General features: G+C 40.9%; 1 protein-coding gene across 8 annotated transcripts in view; it reads left to right on the forward strand.

The window, feature by feature from the left end:
• The first annotated feature begins 10478 nt into the window (after positions 1-10478).
• Positions 10479-20293, forward strand: part of PIKFYVE (phosphoinositide kinase, FYVE-type zinc finger containing) — an 81085-nt gene continuing 71270 nt past the window's right edge. For 7 of the 8 annotated variants that reach the window (XM_036253252.1, XM_036253254.1, XM_036253249.1 and 4 more), the window contains exons 1-5: positions 10479-10608; positions 14361-14541; positions 16665-16817; positions 17080-17115; positions 20080-20198. In XM_036253252.1, the coding sequence (XP_036109145.1) occupies positions 14370-14541; positions 16665-16817; positions 17080-17115; positions 20080-20198 (480 nt within the window). In that variant the 5' untranslated portion in view covers positions 10479-10608; positions 14361-14369. The remainder of the gene's footprint in view (positions 10609-14360; positions 14542-16664; positions 16818-17079; positions 17116-20079; positions 20199-20293) is intronic. The other variant, XM_036253251.1, reaches the window with a different exon arrangement.

Below are 20293 nucleotides of genomic sequence, written 5' to 3' on the forward strand. Positions count from 1 at the left end.
ACCAGTCTCTTTCCCGGCTCTCCCTGATGTGCAGTAGGCTGGAACCGCCTTTGGCGCAAGGAAGGGTGATTCCCGGATATGAGCGCGGGTTGCTTTGGGGACTACTCCAACCACAGCAGCCTGAATGCAAAGGATTGACCAGTTATGCAAGTAGGCATGTCATAGTAAATATTTTCCGCCACCCCAATGACTAGGTCTTTAGCGCGTCTGTACCTATACAGTACCCTTTCCCCCCCTTATCCGCGGTTTCACTTTTGGTCGTTTAAGTTACCTGCGGTTAACTGCAGTCCCCAAAACATTAAATGGTAAATTTAATGCAGACTGGTGCAGCCACTATGGAAAACAATATGGTGTTACCTCAAAAAATTAAAAATTGAACTTCCATTTGACCCAGTGATCCCACTTCTAGGAATATACCCTAAGAAGCCTGAAACACCAATCAGAAAGAATATGTTCATAGCAGCACTATTTACAATAGCTAAGATCTGGAAACAGCCCAAGTGTCCATCAGTAGACGAATGGATAAAAAAGCTGTGGTACATATACACAATGGAGTACTATGCAGCTGTAAGAAAGAAAGATCTCTTATCCTTTGAGACAACATGGAGGGACCTGGAAAGTATTATCCTAAGTGAAACAAGCCAAGCAGAAAAAGACAAATACCACGTGATCTCACTTATTTGTGGAATATAATGAACATAACAGTCTGAGGAATAGGGTAGATCCAGAGACGTGGAAGTAGGGTGCAGACTGACAACCCTCAGAAGAGGGAGTGGTGGGGGGAGGGAAGAGATAAACCACAGAACTTATATGCATGTACGCATAACCAATGGACATAGACAACAAAGCCAGGGATGGGGTGGGGGGGGATGGGGAGGAGGGTGTTAATGGGGTAAAAAAGGAGAAACATCTGTAACAAAAATAAAATAAAATAAAGGTAAAAAACAAACAAACAAAAAAGAAACACAATTCATAAGTTTTAAATTGTGCACTGATCTAAATAGAATGATGAAATCTCCAGTCATCCTGCTCTGTCCCTCCTGAGAAGTGAATATCCCTTTGTCCTGCAGGTACATGCTGTATGCTAAACAGCTACCTACTCCTTAGTCACTTAGTGGTCTGCTACTCAGTGATCACCTCGACTATCTGATATTGCAGCATCTGAGAGCCTGTGTTCAAGTAACCCTTATTTCACATAACTTCTATTACTGTATGTTGTTATTATTGTTCTATTTTATTATTAGTTGTTGTTAATCTCTTACTGTGTCTAACTTATAAATTTAACTTTATCATAGGTATGTATGTTTAGGAAAAAAGTTTGGTACTATCTATGGTTTGAGACATCCAGTGGGAGTCTTGGAATTTATCTCCTCTCCCCCTATAAGGGTAAACTACTATAATTCCAATTACTATTACATACTATAACCAAACACAATTGTTATTACATTAAAAGATAAAGATAATGAGAACATTATTATTTGGGTTCTAGAGAAGTTAGACTAAAGATGTGAAGCCTGAGAAATCAGTGGATTGAAAAAAGAAATCTGTCCCCTGCAGGGAATTATTTTTTGTGTTTCCCTTACTCTTGAAAACATGGGGGTAAAGGAGTATTTTCAATAGTGATTTGTAGGTTAATAGCATGCTTATGTATTGCTGTTCAGGATGTAATGTTCTCAAATTTATTTTTAAAAATTATCTCTAGCATCAGATTATTACTCTTTGAAGATGAACTGATATGAGGCACTACATAAGGTGCATATTTGACACTAGAGGGCACTAGTATTTTTCCTAAGAGAAAAGGAAGAAAGAATACATAGCACAGTGCTTGGTTTTTGAGGAGGATTAACGAAAAGTAACTGTTACCTCCATTTATTCCTGTAGAAATGATTATAGAGGTGTATGAGTGTGCATTTCATCTCCAATCTGAGACCCAAAGTCACCTGAGATTGTAGCTTTACTCCATATTATGTCAGGTTCACATTTTTTTTTTTTTTTAACCGTTTGCCCACTACTACAAGTATTTCTATTCATTCTTGTTGGTCGTGCGGGTGGAAGCCACTCGATGTGTCCCTTTCACGTTGATGTTTCTCTCTCTCTCTCTTCCTCTCTCTCCCTCCACACTCTACCTGAACAAAAAAGGATTTAGGGCAGACTTCAAGATACATACAATACAGTATGATAAAACGCATTGAATCTAGATGAGGAAAATGAGGAGAAGAGAGAATAGATACAGGAAATGATATACAACCAAGGTGAATTTAATCACAAAATGTATACCATCAAATTCTAAACATTGCTGGAAACGGATCGCAAATTTGGCTCTAAGCCAGCGTGGGAAGAAAGACAACACTTACAGCAGTCTCAGCATCTAAAATCGTGTTTCCTAAGCCAGTAATGTAGGAACTTCGTTATCAATGAAAATATTTTTTTGTATATCCCTAGAATTGACTTCTAATGTTACTATATATATGCATAAAACTAGATATATGCTCCTCATGCTGCTAGCTCCTGTACAACTATAAAATAAAAAATTTCTACACAAAATGACTAGAAGCAAAACTATAAAATAATACATTACCTAGCAACATTAAATAAATATAGCAAATGATGTTTGGCTGAAAATAAATTATTCCTTGAAATATGAATATGAAAATGTGGATGGGGGTGCTGTGCAGAATAAGAAGAAAAGTCTATCTCAGCAAGAACTCTGTGAAATAATTAACATCTTTAAGAACCAGGTGGAGGAAAAGGAGCCCCCAAAAAAGAATGAAAAAGACTCTCTGGGATAGTAAAAGAATCAGCAGAGAGTGATGGGAGCCAAAGGAAGAGAACATTTTCAAAAAGGAGGGGGTACCACAGAGAGGGCAAGAAAGACAAAGCCTGAAAATTTTGGCAAGTGGGAGGATGTCATGAGAGCACTTTAGGAAGAATAATTCTATCAGAATGATTCTGATAGAAGCCAAACTATAGGGGGTTGATGTGTCAATGGGAGGTGGAGAATTTTGCAGATAAGAAAACTTTTTCAGAAGGTAAATGCTCTGCAAAGTCTCAGTAAGCAAGATTTTTTGTGTGCATGTGTTTATTTTTTTGTTGTTGTTGATCTTTTTTTAAACTCATCTTTATTGTTGAATGTATTATAGATGTCCCCCCTTTTATTCCCCACTGACCCCCTCCTCCCGAATCCCGCTTTCCTCCTGCCTTCCCCACACTATTGTCAGTGTCCATTGGTTATGCCTATATGCATAGAAGTTCTTTGGTTTATATCATCCTGCCCTCCCTCCCCCCTTCCCTTTAAGACTCATCAGTCTAATAACTAATTTGTACTTCTTAATTCTTTCATCTTTTTCACCCATCCCTCTAACCCCACCCATCTGGCAAGCAACAAACAGTTCTCTGTATCTGAGTCTGTTTCTGTTCTGCTTGCTCATTTTGTTTGTAGATTCAATTGTTGATAGATGTGTATTAATTGCTATTTTATTGTTCATATTCTTGTTCTTCTTCTCCTTCAAGAAGACCCTTCAACATTTCAAATAATACTGGTTTGGTGGCGATGAACTCCTTTAGCTTTTTCTTGTCTGGGAAACTCTTGATATGTCCATCAATTCTAAATGATAACTTTGCAGGATAGAGTAATTTTGGTTGTAGGTCATTGCTTTTCATCACCTTGAATATCTCTTGCCACTCCTTTCTGGCCTGCAAAGTTTCTTTTGAAAAATGAGCTGACAGTCTTATGGGAGTTCCTTTGTAGGTTACAAACTGCTTTTCTCTTGCTGCTTTTAATATTCCTTCTTTGCCTTTAACCTTTGGCATTTTGATGATGATGTGTCTTGGTGTGGACTTTTTTGGGTTCATCTTGTTTGGGACTCTCTGTGCTTCCTGGACTTCTGTGTCTGTTTCCTTCACCAAGTTAGGAAAGTTTTCTGCCATTATTTTTTCAAATAGGTTTTCTCCTGGCACCCCTTTGATGAGAATGTTGGCACGCATGAAGTTGTCCCAGAGGCTCCTTACACAACCCTCATTTATTTTAGATTCTTCTTCCTTTTTGCTGTTCTGATTGGGTGTTTTTTGCTTCCTTATATTCCAAATCGATGGTTTGCTTCTTGGCTTTACCTCCTCTACTATTGGTTCCCTGTAAATTATTCTTTATTTCAGTTAGTGCATCCTTCATTTCTGACTGGTCCTTTTTATGTTTCTTAAAGGTCTCCTTAAGTTCCTTGAAGGTCTCACTAAGTTCTTGAATGTGTGACTAAGTTCCTTGAGCAACCTTATAACCTGTGTTTTGAACTCTGCATCTGATTGATTGCTTGTCTCCATTTTGTTTAGTTCTTTTCCTGGAGTTTTGTTATTTTCTTTCATTTGGGACATGTTTCTTTGTCTCCTCATTTTGGCTGTTTCCCTGTGATTGTTTCTATGTATTAGGTAGAGTTGCTATGTCTCCTAGGCTTCAGAGGATGGCCTATTGTTGTAGGTGCCCTGTAGGATCCAGTGGCACAGCCTCCCTGATCACCCCAGTTGGGCCCTCGAGGGGCACCCCTAGTGTGGACTATACACCCTTCTGTTGTAATTGAGTCTTGACTGCTGTTGGCATATCAATGGGAGGGATTTACTCAGGCTGATCAGCTGCAAGGACTGGCTATGCCCACTGACCACTGGCTTCTGACTCCCTTGAAGGATCAGCGGTGTAGGGGCCCAACACAGAGCAAGACTTACTTCAGCAGGGCTCTGGTACCCACTGAGTCTGCGCATTGAGTGTGTCACTTGTGGAGGTGGTTGGGTGGTGGTGCTTCGATGTGGTCTAAAGCTGTCCACTGGGTGTGCTGTCTCTGGGGCAAGGTCAGCCACTGCCTGTGTTCTACCCGGGGCCACCCGGCATAAGCTACAAAGTGATCTGCCAATGGCTGCTTCTTGTGCTGGGCTTGGAGGTGCCCAGGCAAAGCCAAGCTGTGAACCAAGGCTGGCTGCTTCTAATGCCAGGCCTGGGGCCACTTAGTGAGAGGTATGGAGCTGCTGAGACAAGATGCTGCTTGTTTGAAAGATTTTAGAAAACTGTGAAGCAGGATCCAAGACAGGCCAATCCTATGGAAACAGCTTGGGTGGGCCTGTAAGTTGGGTGGAGCAGGGCTTCAGGGAATCACCAGGGCGGGGGCAAACAGTGTGAGCCAGGTTGCTGGAGGCCCAGCTATGGCGCCTGTCTTCCACCCTGCAGAGGGCTCACCAAAGGAACAACAGCCTCTTCCAGCACATCTGTCTGAGAGAAAGCTGCCTCTCCAGCCCTTGTTCCAAGGCCAAACAGCTCAGTTCTTCCTTGTATGTCTTTGATGCCTTTTAAGCTGCCTCCCCTCTGAGCTTAGAGGGGGCAAGTCTGAGTAAGTTTGTGTGTGGGCCCTTTAAGGAGCTGCCTGCGGCTCCCACAGCCTCAGCCTCTCTCTGCCTCAGTTCCCGCTGGTTTTACAGCCAGAAGTCATGGAGACTTCTCTTCCTGGCACTGGAACCCTGAGATGGGCATCTGGTGTGGAACGGGGACCCCTCAGTCCTCAGGGAAGACCTTCCCAGCCGAGGTGTCCTCTTGATTTTTATCCGCCACATGTGGGTGTGGGACCAGCCCATCCGCCTCCGCCCTCCTACCAGTCTCAGTGTGGCTGCTGCTTTAATTCCGTAGTTGTAGGACTTCCATTCAGCTCGATGTCAGGCGGTTCTGAATGATGGTTGTTCTGTAGTTTAGTTGTAATTTTGATGTGGTTGTGGGTGATATAGCGTTTACCTGCGCCGCCATCTTGACCGGAAGTCTCAGTAAGCATGATTCTTGATGACTACTTAATTGTTCATCATTTGACTGTATTCCTTTCATGTGGTTTGTGTTGATTAGACATCTGTTTCCTTTTTAGTTATTTATTTTTACTGTTTTAAATAACCGTGACTAACATATTTAGATATACCTTAAGTTTGCACTTGAACCAGTTTCTTAGACTAGCTTGTTAGAGTTGGAACTGTTGGATCAAGGAATGTAAAGACTTTTTATTATTATTATTATTGTTGAAAGTATTACAGATGTCTCCGTTTTTCCCCCTTTGACCCTCTCCTTCCCACTCCCAGCCCCATCCTGCTTTCCCAGCCTAGTGTTCGTGTTGATTGGTTGTGCATATATGCATATAAATCCTTTGGTTTATCTCTTTTCACCCTTCCCACCCTCGTCCCTCTGAGGTTTGTCAGTCTGTTCCCTACTTCCATGATTCTGGATCTCTTTTGGTCAACAGCTTATTTTGTTCATTATGTTCCACAAATAAGTGAGATCACATGGTACTTGTCTTTGACTGGCTTATTTTACTTAGCATAATACTCCCCTGGTCTCTCCATGTTGTCTCCAAGAGTAAGAGATCTCTCTTTCTTACAGCTGCATGGTATTACATTGTATAAGTGTACCTCAGTTTTTTTATCCACTCATCTACTGATGGACACTTGGGCTGTTTCCAGATGTTAGCTATAGTAAATAGTGCTGCTATGCACATAGGGGAACTTATATTCTTCTTGATTGGTGTCTCAGGCTTCTTAGGGTATATTCCTATAAGTGGGATCACTGGTGAATGGCAGTTCCATTTTCAATTTTTTGAGGAAACACCATATTGTTTTCCATAGTGGCTGCACCAGTCTGCATTCCCACCAGGAGTGTGCTAGGGTTCCCTTTTCTCCACACCCTTGCCAGCACTTGTTTGATAATTTGTTGATGGCGGCCATTCTGACAGGTGTGAGGTGATACCTCCTAGTCATTTTAATTTGCATCTTTTTGATGATTAGAGACGATGAGAATTTTTTCATATGTCTCCTGGCCTTTTGTATGTCCTGTTTGGATTCAGGTCCTCTGCCTATTTTTTGATTGGGTTGTTTGTCTTCCTTTCGTTGAGTTGTATGAGTACTCTGTATATTTTGGATATTAACCCCTTAGCCAGAACTGAATTTCATGATTTTTAAAAACATCTTTGCATTCCTTATTAAAGGGAACCAGGAGTCCTTAGAGAACTGACTAATTCTAGGCCTGGGGCAAAGATAGTTCAAGATGAACTTGGTATGTTTTAGGGTCGGAAAGTAAGAAAGTGCTCAAAAGGTGCTGGAGGCATGTGAAATAGAGGCAGGAGCTAGCTCAAAGGTGCACTCACTGGGTAAATCGGGGACAACCTGACCATCAAAACGAGTAGTGGAAGAAATGAATTATAACATTATTATTATTATTTTTTAATCCTCACCCGAGGACATTTTTCCATTTTTTGTTCAGATAGACTGGGAAGGAGAGAGAGGAAGAGAGAGAGAGAGAGAGAGAGAGAGAGAGAGAGAGATCGACGTGAAAGGGACACATCGAGTGGCTGCCACCTGAACGACCCAACCAGGGCTGGGAACAAACTGCAACTGAGGTACATGCCTTTAGCGGGAACTGAACCCGGGTCTCTCTTGACTGCAGGCCAACGCTCTAACCGCTGAGCATAACTGGCCAGGGCTATAACATATTATTTAAAAAATTGTAAGTTCCTATTGATACTGTTAAAAATAAACAAGGGCATATAAAATAATTGAAGTTTATTTGATTTTTTTCCTTTATTGATTTTAGAGAGAGAGGAAGGGAGACGAAGAGAGAGATAGAAACATTGATGAGAGATAACATCAATTGGCTACCTCTTGCATGCCCCCCTCTGGGGATTTGGCCCACAACCTGGGCATGTGCCCTGACTGGGAATCGAACCGGTGACCTCTTGGTGCATGGGTCGACGCTCAACCACGGAGTCACACTGGCCAGGCAAATTGAAGTTTATTTGAATAAGAACTGGGCATCATCAAATTCAAAGTGGTCAGGAGCACTCCAGGGCAGAAACTAGGGGGAAAGACTTTATAGAGAAGAAGCAGAAACAAAGCAAAGAAATTATTGGATTGGCTATAACTTATGCAGATGCCTCATTTGGGAAAGTTTAGGTGGCTGTTTGTAATTGGCTGTCCTTGAGGCCTTAACAGGCTTAGGTTTGGGCTTGCTTACATTGGCTACTAAGGCATTAGAGCCACCCTAGTTCCATGGCCTCCTTGTTTAATTAATTTAATAATACTAATCATCATAGAGATAAAACATAGCATCATTATAATAATAATCGACTCAGCAAGAATCATAAATATGTGCTCTGACAAAAGTTTTTGAGAAGCATATTTATACAAAATATCTACAGTTAAAATATATCTGGACTCAGCGGTTAGAGCATTGGCCTGCGGTCCAGAGAGACCAGGGTTTGGTTCCCGCTAAGGGCATGTACCTCCGTTGCAGTTTGTCCCCGGCCCTGGTTGGGTTGTGTGGGAGGCAGCCACTCGATTTGTCCCTTTCATGTCGATGTTTCTCTCTCTCTCTCTTCCTCTTTCTCTCTCCCACTCTATCTGAACAAAAAATGGAAAAATGTCCTCGGGTGAGGATAAAAACAAACAAACAAACAAACAAACAAACAAAATTTATCTGGAATTAATTTTGATGTCTGGTATGAGGTGAGAAGCTAAACTAATTTTTCTCCTCAAATGGTAGCCACTTTCCATCTCTTTTCCACGGAAATCAAACTGTAATTTAATGCAGATATTAGACTGTAAGCTTCTTGAACACATGGACTATATCTTGTTCATAATTTTATCCCTTGTGTCTACTTAGTCATCAAATTAGTCACTCAAAAAATGACAAATGGTCATTTAGTCTCACTACTGCTAAGTTAAACAAGGCCACTAGCCTGAGAGGGCTCTAATGCCTATGTAAGCAAACCACTTTTGGTTTAATTTCCTTTCCAGTGGCCCCTGCCAAGCCCCATAATTGCAGTCAGCAGGTTTTTTTTTTTTTTTCCAGCTAATGGCACAATACTTATTGCTGGGCAAAATGATGGATAATGCAAGCTGAGCAAGATGGGGCTTAGTAACTGTATTTGCACCAGTCTTTGTAACTCAAAACTTGAATGAAAAGATTAGGTATAGAGCTGTCGACATAAGAAACATTGAAACCTGTAGAGAGTTTTTATGAGTTTATTTGTCACACTGACAATTGCCGGGAAGCAAAACCTCAATGAACTGAGAAAATACTCTAGAGAATGGGAGTTCTGCAATTTATTTTATACATTAGAACAAAAGGAGGAGCCATGGAGGATTACATGAAATCTGTTGGTGGTAGATTAACCGGGTGAGAGAAAGCAAAGGGAGGGGCAAAGACCTCTGGGACTGGATAAAAAGTGAAAGGAAGAGACACCTTCTTCTTTTACATTGGTGGGTACAGGCAGTTAATAATTAACATTTCCACCATAATGATGGTATGGGGGAACAAGATAATGAAGGCTTCTGTGATCTGGTGCTCTTGTGCTGAGTGAGGTTGTGCTCTGAGGAGTCTGAAAAAGATTACTCTGACATTTCAAATGAATGTTATTTTAGATGCAGAGAGACAAGACAGGCTCACTTAAGGTAAAGATTAACTTTTGTCAAGGAAGTTACAGCCCTAGGAGTGAGTACCTGCCATAACTTGCTTTTAGTTAGGAATTTTTATGTTCAGATCACCCAATGTGGTTACTTTTTTTTTTTTATCCTCACCCGAGGACTTTTTTTTTTTTCGATATTTTGTTCAGATAGAGTGGGGGGGGGGGAGAGAGAGAGAGAGAGAGAGAGACATCGATGTGAAAGGGACACATCGAGTAGTTGCCACCCGCACAACCCAACCAGGGTCGGGGACAAACTGCAACCGAGGTACGTGCCCTTAGCGGGAACCGAACCCGGGTCTCTCGGGACCGCAGGCCGACGCTCTAACCAAACCGGCTGAGCCAAACCGGCTAGGGCGAAATCTATAAGTGTGTAAGGCTTGCCATACTGGCCTCCTCTGAGCTTATCAGGTTTATGTACACAGAGCTAACATCATTTACCTTAGTTAGACACTGTACCAAATGCTTTCTGTGCAATTCTTCTAAAAAAAAACAACTATCTGTGAAGTGGGTACTATTATTAGTCCCATTTAAAGATAAGAGATCTGGGGACTAAAGAAATTAGTAATTTGTTTACGGTCACGTGGCTAGTTATCAGTAGAGTCACCCAAGTATAACAATTTCGGCTACAGAAATAAGTGCTCTATGTGGCACAAGTTTCTGCCAGTCCATGAGAACACTGAGCGCAGTTGCATATTATAAGTGCCCGCATATTCGAACACATACGGTAGCCGCCGGCCAGCCTGCAGCCGTCTGGTGACCTGGCGCGCCAGATGCTCACGCGCGCAGTCTCTCTTGCTTCTACCAAGGCTGGGACCGCCCGATTTCGACCAATTTGTCGAGGACGACTCTATCTGGGTTGGACTCCCTCCGCCTGAACATCTGATCCGAGCGTCGGGAGGACTGGGAGGGGGCGGAGCCGGCGTCCCGGAAAGTTGCGGATTGGAGAGGAGAAGAAAAAGGGCGGAGCCTTGGGGGGAAGGGAGAAGCCGCATCAATCTTGTAAGCAGCTTTGCTTCCTGCCGCAACTGCCGGTGGCCGTTGTACGGCGGCCCTGCGCCCCGAACCGGGCTTCGTGTGGGAGAACGGGGTGAAGCGGCGGCTGGGGAGGAGGAGTTGGCGGCCCGGGCGGGAGGCGCAGGTAAGGGCGGGGGTCTGGCGCGCTGCCTGCTGGGGCTGAGAGTGGGGACGAAGGCCGGTTTGGGGAGCTCCGGGGCCGGAGCGGAGGGGACGGCTAAAGTGAAGGCGAGAGCTGGGGCTCCCCAACCGCGGCTGGTCAGGGACGGGCAGAGGACCTGTGCCCGCTGTTAGCCGGCTCCCCGATTCCCCGGTTGCCCCTTGTCATGTGAGTGTGGAAGGGAGCCGGGTGGGGCTGTTCTTGAAGAGGTTTCCTTGGAAACGTTCGAAGTTCCCTCGTCTGGCGTCCCTAAGCTTATTTTGGAGGTGCACAGCCCAGTTCCTCCTCCCTCTGGTGGATGAGCTCTGAATCTGTGCGTCAGCGGTGCGTCCGTAGACGGGAGAAGAAAGTTCATGAGCGACAGAAACGACAGCACTCGTTGGGTTTCTAATGTGTGGATGCCTCCTTAAATGCTTGCCTCTGCTGTTTGAGGCGATTGCGTCTCTGCCTGTGTTTCACAGCCTAAGAGGAGACTGGATTTCCCAATCGGTATTTTCCCTTTGCTTAGGATGTTCCCAGCAAGAGGATGAGACTGGAATGTGATGGATATTTTTAAGGAATTAAGGTATTTTGTCTAATAGAGGTTATTTTTTTCCCTCTATTGATTTTTAGAGAGAGCAGAAGGGAGAGGGAGAGATAGAAACATCCGTGAGAGAGAACATCGATTGGCTGCCTCTTGCATGCCCCCCACTGGGGACTGGGCCCCCAACCTGGGCATGTGCTCTGACCAGGAATTAAACTGTCACCTCTTGGTGCATGGGTCAATGCGCAACCACTGGCCAGGCTAGAGGTTATTCTTAAGACACTCCAGAAATATGAGAAATGCTAGAATTCAGTCTAAAGCAAGTTATTTCTGTTTATGTGATGTATGTATATGTTAAATGATCATGTATTGATTCATTGCATCCTCTGTGATAAAGTTCGTATACTATGGACAGTTCAAGTAGTTGCTTGGTATATTGCGCCGTCTTATTTCTGATTTCTTTGAATTATTATTTCTGTTTTTGAATCTTTTTCAATCTTCTCACTGATTTATTTGAATCTCATTTTCTGGCACTCCAAAAATTCCCACTCCATCAGGATTCTTACAAAAAATAATCTCAGTTTCTCTCACTTTGGCTTTGGGTTTGTGGCAAAGATTGAACCGGTTAAGTCTCTTCTGCAGAGGCACTTTCCTGTGTCCTCCCCTTTTCTTTTTGGGAAGAGTATTGTGGAACACGTTGTGGTTTTCCTTTAGTGTTTTTGTTGGCATGTTGACCAAAGGTTGAACAACAACAACAAAACTTTGTTGATGAAAAGTAACATTTCTAATATTCAGCAGCCCTGCAATATTAGCTATGTTTTGAGTACTTAAAAACACACACACACAAAACACTTAGAATCCCTGGCAGATAGCTCAGTTGGTTAGAGCATTGTCCTGATATTCCATGGTTTCTGTACATAAAAGACTCAACCAGTGACTGCATAAGTGGAACAACAAATTCGTGTTTCTCTCTGTCCCCCTCCGTCCCTCTCTCTCTTCCATTTCCTCTCCCCTTCTCCCTTACTTTCCCTTTCTGTCACAAATCACTTTAAAAAAACTACTTAGAAATGACTTGAGCAATATTTGAATTTTTTTCATCTGCAGAAATTTTAATATTGGCTGGCAGATTTGGTTTATTTTCTACATTTTAATATCTGATTAGCCTTCAGGTTGGTGTAAGCAACAAGACAATGTGAAGTGGATCTGTATATAACAAATAGCAGCCTTCAATGAGAAGAGGCAAAGAAAGTAACTGGTGCTACATCAGAGGTCTTTGGATGAGTAGGTTAATACTGTTAGTTATCTCTCAGGAAAGAGTCCTAGTTTATATCAGAGACAGTTATTAAGCTACCAGAGAGCAAGAGTTGTAGTTTTTTTCTGGAATCCTGATGTCATTATGTGGTTTTTAAGATTAACTCTATGTAGTTGTATTTGTTTCAGAAACTACATTTGCTGAATCTTTTCATGGTAATTTTTATCCTCACATCTCCATAGCCTAATGAAAGTTTTGTATGTGGAAGACTCTTAAAAGTAATGCTAAGACTCTTTGGGCACATTGCTAACTCTGCTTCTGATGTTACTTTTATCATAGTAGAATGAGTGTAGGCTGATTTCTGAGGCCCGAGGGTTATTGCCATCACATTATTCTTTCTTTCCAGTACTCTTTTCCCCTCCTTTTTCACCATTTGGCATTTGACCAGTCTCCAGCTTACTTCCTAATCCTTTATGCTAGAATATGGATCCTCACGACACTTTAGAAGGATTGCTGACTACCCTCCCCAATAGAAGATAATGTTAGAGACCTTCTCTGCTTCCTCTTCTTCCTCTGCTCCTTCCTCCCCCCCCCCCCCCATTCAATAAACATTTACTGTGAAAATTCCGTTCAAGCCAGTGGTTTAATTCTGCTTTAATTTGTTAAGTAAATTATTAATCAGGCAGTTTCTTGAGTAGTTAGAATTTAGATAGGCTAGAATTCTGTGAAGAGCTACAAAAGTAATTTTGCTTAAAAGAACTCTGGTGTGAAACATGGGGTTTAGTTACAGCTCTACTACTGACTAATTGTGTGATACTCAAGAAAGTGGTTTTAGACTCAGTGTACATCGGTTTCCTTAAAGGTAAAATACAGTAATAAGGCCAGTTCTGTGCGCCTTCCAGGATTTTTGTAAAAATTAAATGAGATGGTAAATATGATTTTGAAAGTGAAAACATTTAAAAGAGTATAATGTCCTCTTTGTGAAGTATAAATTAGATGAAAACTAAGACTTTAATGACTAAAGTGATGCATAGTTCATGGTTCTCTTTTATTTGAAGTATTAATCAATATGGCAGAAAATAGACATCAGTGCTTTTCTGTAATTTTCATCTGGTGATGTGGTTACCTTTACTGCTTTGGTTTAATTATGAGTTTTGGTTAGTGCCTGGGAGGAACATGATGGGGAACAGCTTGTCGATTTGGATAATCTCAAGGTGTCAAGGCATAGCTTGAGATACTTTTTGAGGTTATACAGAAGTGTCACGAAGGGGTAGCTTTCATTTTCTTTTCTTGAAAATATTTATCCTTATGCATGACCAATGGACATGTACCACAAAGCTGGGGACAGGGAGGGGAGGGTGGGAGGGGGAATCAATGGGGGAAAAAGGAGAAACATCTGTAACAAAAATAAATAAATTAATAAAAAAAAAAAAAGAAAATATTTATCTTGTATAAGTTTTGAAAGAAAAAAATTGAAATGACTAAAACAAAGCTTTGAGGAATTTATATGCTTGTGTGAAACCAGTTTTTCCCCATAACTTTAAAAAGCTATTGAATATCTCTTTTTACAAAAAAATTTAAAATGAAAAAGATATAAACTATGCAAAAATGCATTTAATTTCTTTTTAGCTATTCACATTTATGCGCTACTTCTAATTTTTAAATAATTTTTATAATTTCTGTAGCAATGTTGAAAATTAGATTGGCTATATGATCATGGTTTTAGGTGATTGAGCCTTCCTTATGATCTAGACCCGAGAGTTTTCAAGCCTTAATTTGAAGTATATGCTAAACTAGATTTATTTACTCTTTGGTTTTCATAGGTCTGAATTCTCAGAGTCATGTTTTCAGATAGTTAGGAATCCTGTTTGGAATTAACATTTGTGCTTCCTGAGGAACTTTATATCTTGTGCTTATTTGTTTTTTGTTTTGTTTTTTTAGACTCATGAAATGGCCACAGATGATAAGACTTCCCCAACATTGGACTCTGCCAATGACTTGCCTCGATCTCCTGCTAGTCCTTCTCATCTCACACACTTTAAGCCTTTGACTCCTGATCAGGACGAACCTCCTTTTAAATCAGCATATAGTTCATTTGTAAATCTCTTTCGCTTTAACAAAGGTAAGACTTATTCTTAATGATCAGAGAACCTGCAGTTTTGATTCTCTGAAATTCTCTTGTCAGGTTTCTCTTGTGTCTTTGCAAGAATGTAAATTATTAACAATGAGAGAGCTTTAATCATAGGTCACTGGGGTTTACTGCTTAAGACAGTGGTTCTCAACCTGTGGGTCGCGTGACCCCTTTAGGGATCGAACGACCCTTTCACCGGGGTCGCCTAAGACCATCAGAAAACACATATTTCTGATGGCGATTCATAACAGTAGCAAAACTACAGTTATGAAGTAGCAGCGAAAATAATTTTATGGTTGGGAGTCACCACGACATGAGGAACTCTATTAATAAAGGGTTGTTGCATTAGGAAGGTTGAGAACCACTAAGCTTAAGAGAAAGCTAGAATTTTCACTGTAATATTATTTATTGGTAAGTGAAGATCTGAATAAATGTTCAAAGGAGATCCCTTTTTAAAGTGTTTAAAAAAGTTTTTTTATTATGTTTCAGCTTCTTAAGTTCACAGAATGGACTTTGTTCTTTTAGGGTTAATAGGCAAAATATTTTAATTAAGGCAATGAACCTAAAAGGATTAGCATATGGGAGGAAAAAGTTATTTTTCAAAAATGGAAACTATCTTCAGACCTGTTGTTGTTGATTTAAACCCATTAGGTGAGGTGTAAATGTAATGCTGTCAAATGAAAAGATACTTTTAAAGTGAGTTCTTTTTAAGTAATATATTTTTTACCTGAAAGAAAGATTAAGAAAACATGACCTACATATTTTTGCTTTCTGTTTGGCTGTATTATTATTTTTTTAAATTCTCATCCAAGGACACTTTTTTGTTTTTTTGTTCAGATAGAGTGGGAGGAGAGAGAGGAAGAGAGAGAGAGAAACAGCGACGTGAAAGGGACACATTGAGTGGTCGTCATCCACACGACCCAACCAGGGCCGGGGACAAACTGTAACTGAGGTACATGCCCCTAGCGGGAACCGAACCCGGGTTTCTCTGGACCGCAGGCCGATGCTCTAACCACTGAGCCAGACCGGCCAGTGCTAATTTATTATTTGAAATGGGTTAGAAAAATATCCTTTTTGTTGTAAGGAATTTAGGGGTTAATAATTTAAGTAGAAATTTTAATAGTATTAACTGGTTTTTATTAGTAGTCATGTTTAAAGTCCTATAGAGTGTTTGTCCATTTTACAGAAAATTAAAAAAAATAAAACTTATTGTTTAGAATAGTTTCAGACTTACAGAAAAATTGGAAACTAGTACAGAGAATTCTCATTTCCCCACACCCAGTTTCTCCTATTATTAACATCTTACATTAATATGGTACATTTATTACAATTAATGAATGAACCATTTTTGATAATTATTAATTAAAATAAGTCTTTTATTCATATTTCTTCAGTTTTTACCTAATGTTCTTTTCTGTTCCAAGATTCCATTCAAGAGACTGCATTATATGTAGTCATCATAAGACAACAATCTTTTTATTTAGCAAATGTTTATTGATCACCTACTGTCCACTGGGCACTATTTTAATAGTGCAAGGGATCTGATCTATCCCATGAACAAAACAGATCCCCTCAAAAATCTGTGCCTTTGTGTGAAGCTTGCATTCTGTTTTCTTTTTTTTATCCTCACTCGAGGACATTTTCCCATTTTTTGTTCAGATAGAGTGGGAGGGAGAGAGAGGAAGAGAGAGAGAGAGAGAAACATCGATGTGAAAGGGACACATCGAGTGACTGCCTCCCGCACGACCCAACCAGGGCCGGGGACAAACTGCAACTGAGGTACTTGCCCTTAGCGGGAACCGAACCCGGGTCTCTCTGGACCGCAGGCCGACGCTCTAACCACTGAGCAAAACTGTCCAGGGTGCATTCTGTTTTCTTTAATATGCTCAAGATATTTATAGTGAAAAATAAAGTAAACTGAAGATCACATATATCAAGAAAGTGATTATTGGCCTGCAATTTTGCCACTTTTTAGAATTTTTTAAAATCCTAATTTTTAATTTTGCCTGTAATACATATATACATTCCATCCTGTAAGATTTCATCTATTTCTGTCTCTTTGCTGAACTCTGAGTCTTAATTTTTCAAATAATGCAAGCTTTCCTTTGCTACAGAGAGAGCAGAGGGGGGCCAGGGAGAGCAGCAGTCTTTAAGTGGAAATTGGACCAGCCCTCTGCTCCCTTCAAGAGCACAGTCTGTGAGGTCACCTACACCTTATAAAAAACAGCTTAATGAGGAACTCCAGCGGCGCTCTTCAACAGTATTAGGTAAGGCAGTGTTCTTATGTCATTCCGCTCTGTGTATCAGATTTTTCCACAGTCATTGTTTCTCAGGTTGTTTATTGACTTAACTTTTCTGCTGTTTGGAATAGTCAGGTACCCATCAGAATTAATGAAACTGTTGCCTAGATAGTGAAAGAATTTGTAGATACCTAAACAAAATTTCTTGAACATTTTATTAAACTTTAATAGGCTGGCAGAAATCTCTTGATTGTTTTTTTATTTTATTAATTCCTTGCTTGGGTTTCAGCAGAGAACAGTTTGCAACATCCCCAGGAGAACACAGGTTAGTTTCAGCTTTGTGAATGAATCCTGCATTTGTTCATGGGATGGCTAGTGCAATGTGATGTGCATGCCTCTGGCTGCAGAACTCTATCAGCTTCATTCATGGGCTGCCGTGGGCTCTTGGCCTTTGTTCTTATGGTGCAAACTGTCAGTGTGGCTGGATAAGCTGAACTCTTGCCTGTATGTTCTCCATCTTGGTCTATGACACAATCATCTCCTTCATTTTCATGCTCTTCTGATGAGTCTAGGCTGGGGATCAGTGCCTGAATTGAAGGCTAGATAAAGTGAGTTGTTTTATGTTTTATTTCTGTTAGATTATTAAACTCAGTGACGTGGTTTGCCCAACTCAAGGTGAGAGAAGAAAGGCAGTGAGAGGTGGCATAATAGAAGGGAAGGGGTACAGCATTGGAAATCGAATGTCCTGACACCAGATTCTTGTCTTGTGTGGCCAACCTTCTCCACAACAGTCTTCGAGTGAAAAATAGGCAGGTGCAGGTAATGGTGGTTTGCAGGAGGATATTTTATTGCTAATTGAGACTTGGTTTAGAACCTCTTTCTGGTGGGTCTGGAGGAGGAGAAACCAAGCAGAAGTTCCAAGACTGAAACAGCTGGCTGCATCACCTCACAGGTCTCCCAGGGAAGGGAGCCTCAGCCTGGGTTACAGCAGCCATTTGGAAGGAATCAGAGGGGAAAAGAGGGAGAGGGAGAATGGAGCTCTCCCTTTACTTCAAGGGATGAGAGGAAGAGACTATCCCCACTTTAACCTTTAACCTTAGTAAACTCTCCTTAGCTCTTGAACCTGACTGTGGCAACACTTCTATTTTTGTTGAGGGAGCTCTTCTGACTAAAGCCTATGCTGAATTAAGCATAGGATTTCTTTATTTGTAAAATTGAAGAGTTGGACTAGAATCTGATGTTTTAGGGGTTACAAACTGACAGCCTACCAAATCTTGCCTTGGTGTTTTGATAAACTTGAATTTAAATATCAGTTATGTCTGGTTTGCTATAGTCCCCGCCATTTCTTATTGTCTTGTATCAGGTGCGCTTGATTCTTTTATTCTGCCTTAGCTGCTAGAGGCTCAGAAACCTGGGACTATTTGACCAGTCAATTTCCTTTTCCATAAAAGGCCGCATATAAGTCCACAATTTAATAGCTCTATGACCTTAGGAGAATCATATAATTTTCTAATATCTGTTTTATAAGAGACACAGCTAAGATTGTTTGCTTAATAGAAGAGTGTCAGGACAGATTTTCCCTCTGGGCTCTTTCGTCTTTATCTCAGATCTCTGACTCTGTTGGTTTCAGGAACAGACTTGCTGTTCCTTTTCCAATGGATGATGCTGTTAGCACGCTCTTAACTCCTAACTGGCCAAATGCAAGGGGCTTCACAATTCATTGTTTGTTGCCTGTGCATGGGAGCACACCTGTTACGATTCTAATTACAATTCTAATAGCTTCATCTGTCTCTTTTTCAGCTAATAAATCATGGAGAGTTGTTTTATATTGTGATACTAAAAAAAAAAATTGGTCCTTCTAATACATTTTTTTCAAGATTCTTTTTTTAGAATTTATTATTGATTTGAGAGAGAGAGAGAGAGAGAGAAACATTGGTTTGCTGTTCCACCCATTTATGCATGCGTTGGTTGATTCTTATATGTGCCCTGACCGGAACTCGAACCTGAAACCATGGCATATTAGGACGACACTCTAACCAACTGAGCTACATGGCCCAGGCTAATGCTTATACATTTTTATTTTACTAAAAACACAGGTATCTGCTGAAATTAGGACATTACTATGTATAGAAAGATAACGTTTTCTAACATAGGTGCTGTTTAGATAATTATTTCTGTAATTAAATTATCTTTGTCAATTTGGATTTATGTACTGACCTCTCATTTTTTGTAATCCTTTTTTCCCCACTGAACCAAAACAAAGCGCACCTAAAACAAATTAGGCAAATAAGTGAGTTAAAGAAAGATGTAGGGTATTTTCCATCTTGCTTCACCTTAGATTAATAGGTTAATGAGTTTAAACTGGTAGGCATGTTCATTGTTTCTGTCGAGCCATCTGTATTTCATCCTTAGGTTTTGTGACTGCCGGAGATAGGAATAGGTGGACACTTCAGTCAGTAGTAGTCTTACTCTAAAATAAAGAAATAATATGTGACAGCTTGGGTGGACACACCCCATCTGGCTACAAAGCTGGCATTGGAATTTGGTAATTGATAAGACTGGCTTCAGTAGTGCCCTTTTGGTGTGAGTGATCCCCTCTAGTTTGGAGCTGTAGAGGTGGGAGGTGGCATGGAGGGTGGCATTGGCATTCTAGCGGTTCTTGGGCAGTTTTAATCTGCTTGGACATTGGTGAAGGAAAGTCTGTGGGTAAATTACTGATGTGGATATTCTGAGGTCTGTCAGACTCTTTGTGGACTGAGCTATTATATTCCTTTCTGATCATCTGCTGTCTGAGACTTTGGATACGTGGTCTGCAGACTGAACTGAACTGCTCAGCCCTGTTGCTGTTGAGCTGTAGAGACTAAGCTAGGTTAACTCACTGGGATTGCTTTTGCTTCTGCTAAATTTCTAGCAGGTGTTTATTATGGCTTGCGACCAACGGCCCCAAGAAATCACTGGGAAGTTTTGGGCCATTTAAGCAATCCTCCTGTCCCAGGCTTTAAAACCATGAGTGGTCTCAGACAGTGCTTATCTTAGGAGCCCTTACTTGTGAAATAGTGTTTTAAATGGTAATATAAAAACACTTCGTGGAAAGAAACACTTTTCAACACCTGTTACCTTTATAAAGACTAGTTTTAACTCTCAGTCCATGTCACTGGCTGTGAGAACATAAGTATGTGCTAACAGTAAGAGGCACTGTGCACCACATATGTACCTCGTTTTGCATAGATACTGAAGACTCTTAACAAGACGTTTTTTATTTTTATTTTTTTTGGTAAATCTGACTCAGAAACAAGAAGAAAAGCAGAACCTACCTTTGGAGGTCATGACCCTCGTACAGCTGTTCAGCTTCGAAGCCTCAGCACAGTATTAAAACGCCTCAAGGAAATCATGGAGGGGAAAAGCCAGGTACGGTCTAAGGGCTTCAGATTACTTATTAAGCCCTTATATGGGGTTCATGCTGTACTCACTGAAAATGGCATAATGTCCTTGCAAGAAAGTTC

Source organism: Molossus molossus, unplaced genomic scaffold, assembly GCF_014108415.1.
Source record: "Molossus molossus isolate mMolMol1 unplaced genomic scaffold, mMolMol1.p scaffold_m16_p_11, whole genome shotgun sequence".
NCBI classification, from domain to species: domain Eukaryota; kingdom Metazoa; phylum Chordata; class Mammalia; order Chiroptera; family Molossidae; genus Molossus; species Molossus molossus.